General features: G+C 53.2%; 1 protein-coding gene across 1 annotated transcript; it reads left to right on the top strand.

Annotated features, from left to right (window-relative positions):
- The first annotated feature begins 1,767 nt into the window (after positions 1-1,767).
- CSUI_004444 (sag-related sequence srs26i) lies at positions 1,768-3,167 on the top strand. Its single transcript, XM_068064635.1, has one exon. The coding sequence runs from the start codon at positions 1,935-1,937 to the stop codon at positions 2,616-2,618; it is 684 nt and encodes a 227-aa protein (XP_067923390.1). The 5' UTR covers positions 1,768-1,934; the 3' UTR covers positions 2,619-3,167.
- Positions 3,168-3,608: the final 441 nt, after the last annotated feature.

Consider the following 3,608-nt stretch of genomic DNA (forward strand, 5'->3'; position numbering starts at 1 on the left):
AAGTGCTTTCCCGGGCTCGTTGTAGCCAGCCCCTGATGATCACAATATAATGGTCTGGGGAACTGTTTATTCTCCCGAAGATTCGCGGTGGAAAGATGAATGCTCTTTACATCGAGGATGCGCCGTAGTACCTAGCTCTCTCCTAGTGTGAGCGGTACTGCTGGGATTGTACCTTCTTCATTGCCCGGCTGCGTCAAGTCAAAATTGAACGTAGCGATCCCGCGGGCAAGTACTGTCTTGTACACTATGGCGCGCTTCATTGTTGTCGCTGTCACTGTTGCCAAAACTGTATCGGTTGTGTACGGAAGACTGGTTGCAGCTTGGTCTCTTCTATCTACCCTAGCTGCTGCTTATACAGAACTCAGCTGGGCTTACGAGTGCCGAGTTAGGAGGGCGTGCGGCGCCGCTCAGGCTGTGTTGCCCGCCTGGTCGGTTGCCCAGGATTTCTCATTGATGAGGGCGCCGTTGCCTGGGTTATCCAGTTCGGAGACCTGCCTCCGGCATCGTCACTTCACAACCTCCAGGCACACCTACACCCTCTGCCGCAAGAGTTTTCAACTGTGCCTGCACTTGGACAGCTTGCCAGAGACTTTCCACGGAAGGCAAAAAGAGAATTGTATGAGGTGCACCTTCTAGTGCTTAGAGTTTACATCGTTGGTTCCGCAACCGACAGCTGTCTGCGGAAACATAGGTGCTCAAACTGTTCGAAGATGGCTGGGGATCGAATCAAACGATAGCTTCCGCTACGGCATGGGCGAATCAGATGCTGTGTCAGGAGGAATAATGCTTCGAGCAGAGCGGCAACCAGAGAAGTATCAGTTTCTCGCTGTCAAGCACAAGCCGACTTCTGTCTTTTCTGACGCATACTAGCACACCACAAAGTGCCTGTGAAGCGAATCAGCTTGTCTTGTGAGTGGCGGGGACTATTTTTTCATCTACCTCTGACATCACACAAGTATGGGTAACACAGGACTACGTATGCGGGGTATACTTCTTCTGTATCCTCAGTCTCGACGAGGAAGCTACTTAACTAGGTCCTTAAAAAGAGAAGAACTACGGAGCAAACGGAATCGTTGGCATCCATCTCTTCGTTCTCCGCTGTTTTGCCATCCGTTTGTCTCTCCCCTCGTCTTCCTGAATGAAGAAAGAAGCCTAGACAGAAGCAGGGTCGCCAAGCGAATAATATTTCCTCTAAACGAAGCTCAAGCTTTTGCTGCACTCCAGGATTTCCGTAGACAGCTAGTGTCTTCTTAAACAGAGGTAATGTTCCATTGTCGTCTTACTTCGGTAGCTGTCTCGCGGTGGTATTGTCCACCGGTATGAAGAAGAAACGAAACAGTTGCTGCAAGTGAACGATCTCACCTAGCCGCCGTACCCTATTTGAACTATGTTGAAGACAAAATCGCTGGGGAACCGTCTGCACTTGCTAGTATTACCTCCCTTCAAAAATAGCGAAGGCATTTCCAAGAAAGCTCGAGGTATCTCATACTCAGCCGCTTATTGAACGCCGTGTCTGTAGTGCAGGACACGGTCGCGCAGTTCATCGTTGCCAGGCCTACAGGAAGTCATTCGAAAACGAAGACTACAGTCAAAAGCCACCCTTCTCTTTCTCTCTTCATTGCCGCCGCTTCCACGTTGTGGTGCATCATAGGCGACGCCTGGAGCCGGCGGCTTGTCCCACTCGTCGTCACCCAGCGCGGAGCAGCTGGACAGCTGTCCCGATGTCTGTCACACCCTACAGCGCCGGTTGCCCATCCGAGTTCTGCATGAGAGAGGAAAGAGTGGATAGAAGTGGCGTCCACAGGAACACAGCAGTCGCGAGAACATGTTTCGCTTCGGCCGGGCAATTGAGGACGGTTTTTCATCAGTGACTTGTGATTGTTGCTGTCCCTCTATCAACCCGTTCCGGCCCTCACAACTAGCTCTCGTCCACGATGGGCCGTTGCTCCGTGCCTCGGCGTGCTGCGTTGCTCCTGGGGGTGCTGTTGGCAGTAGGCCGGACGGGGTTCCCGGAGATTGCTCTGGCACAACAAAGTTCCGGCGGAGCCGCGGAAGCTACGTGCACCGCGGGCAAGACGGAGATTACTTTGGATGCAAAGCTAGATGTTCCAGTTACGTTCAGCTGCCCCTCAGACTCTCCACCCAAGCCCGAGAAGGCACTGAAGGGGGAGGGCGTCGCTTTCGACGACCAGTGTTCAGGCGATGTTACTTTTTCTACTCTTATGTTCGCCGCAGGGTTGGCTGTATCCCCAAAAAGTAAAGTTCCTGGGAGTCCCCAAGCCACAGAGTATTCCTTCACCGTCACAAGACTGCCCCCTGCCGAGCAAAATGTCTGCTACATTTGCCAGGTACCCAGCGCACCAAACCCGGGCCTTACGTCCAAAGCTGACACGCGAAACGGTGAAAGTGATGTCTCGCAGAAAACGGACTGTAAAGTAAAGATTCGGGTACCCGCGGATAAGTCCGGTGCGTCGACCCCAGCACCATCATCCTCAACCCCAGCTCCGTCATCGTCTTCCACTTCGACATCATCAGCCGCTGCTCCTTCTTCAAGTATTAGTACTTTCATAGGGGCATTCTCTGTTTGCCTCTGCCTCGCCAAAGCCCATTTTGCTTGAGTCCGGAAAGCAATATACGTCACTGGCTGTCACGTGGACATCCGCGTAGTCGTCGTCGACGCAGCCGGAGCCGTGAACGATGCACTTCACTTGAGGACAGGAGCCTAGAAAACACCAGCTGATCTACGTTGGATGAATAAAGGTGGCTCGGGAACGCCAATCAGGAAGGGGTTTGAGCGGGGTGCCGTCCTCACAGTTGGAGATGAGTCGCGAGGTCGCGTAAAAGTTGACTTTGCGGCGAAGCGGCCACGCGGGGTTTTTGAGGAAACGACCATCCAAAGGCTGGGTCATAGACTGTGGGTCCCCGTTTGTGCGACCAAGCACTCAGCCCCGCCCCGGGCTCCCTCTCCCGCGCGCTGTCTCAGCTGTTTTCCGCACAAGGCCACTGCGGCCGTGCATGACACACTGTGTACTCAAGATTGGAGCTGCACTCTAAAAGTGTGACGAGTCTCAAGCTGCCTGTGGGAACTTTTCATGTGCACCAACTCCGTTTGACTGCGAGGGTGCTGACGGTGTGACCCCGAGAGTTTTGTGCTTTTGAACGATACGTGACCGCGATGTAGTGTTATTCCTTGGCTTCCCAGACATGGGCATGCCTTTCTGTGTGACCGATTATCGGTTTGAAAACCGGCTATCGGTGTTAGCTGCAGCAGGAGACTGTACTTTCGAGGTGGAAGGAAAGCTAGAAGTAGACCGATATATTTTGAATGGTTGAGACCGTTTCCGCGTCTGCATACGCCATGGCTATCCGGATGTTTATCGGGCTCCTTGTTGAGAAAGCCATGCTGCGGCGCAGGGCAGGGTGTTACACTCTGGGGAAAAGCGTCGCGCAAGCCACAGGAGTGCGCCTGCGCTCTTAGCTGTATTCGATTATCTGACAGGAAAGTGAGCAGGACTACTTTGAACACCGTAGTTAGGTGCATAGAAGGCACTGACGTTATTCTTTTGCAGCTCCTTTATGCGCAGCGTGCGGACTCCAAGCCTTGTTCG

The sequence above is a fragment of the Cystoisospora suis genome (assembly GCF_002600585.1).
Source record: "Cystoisospora suis strain Wien I chromosome Unknown contig_2074, whole genome shotgun sequence".
In the NCBI taxonomy this organism is placed as follows: domain Eukaryota; phylum Apicomplexa; class Conoidasida; order Eucoccidiorida; family Sarcocystidae; genus Cystoisospora; species Cystoisospora suis.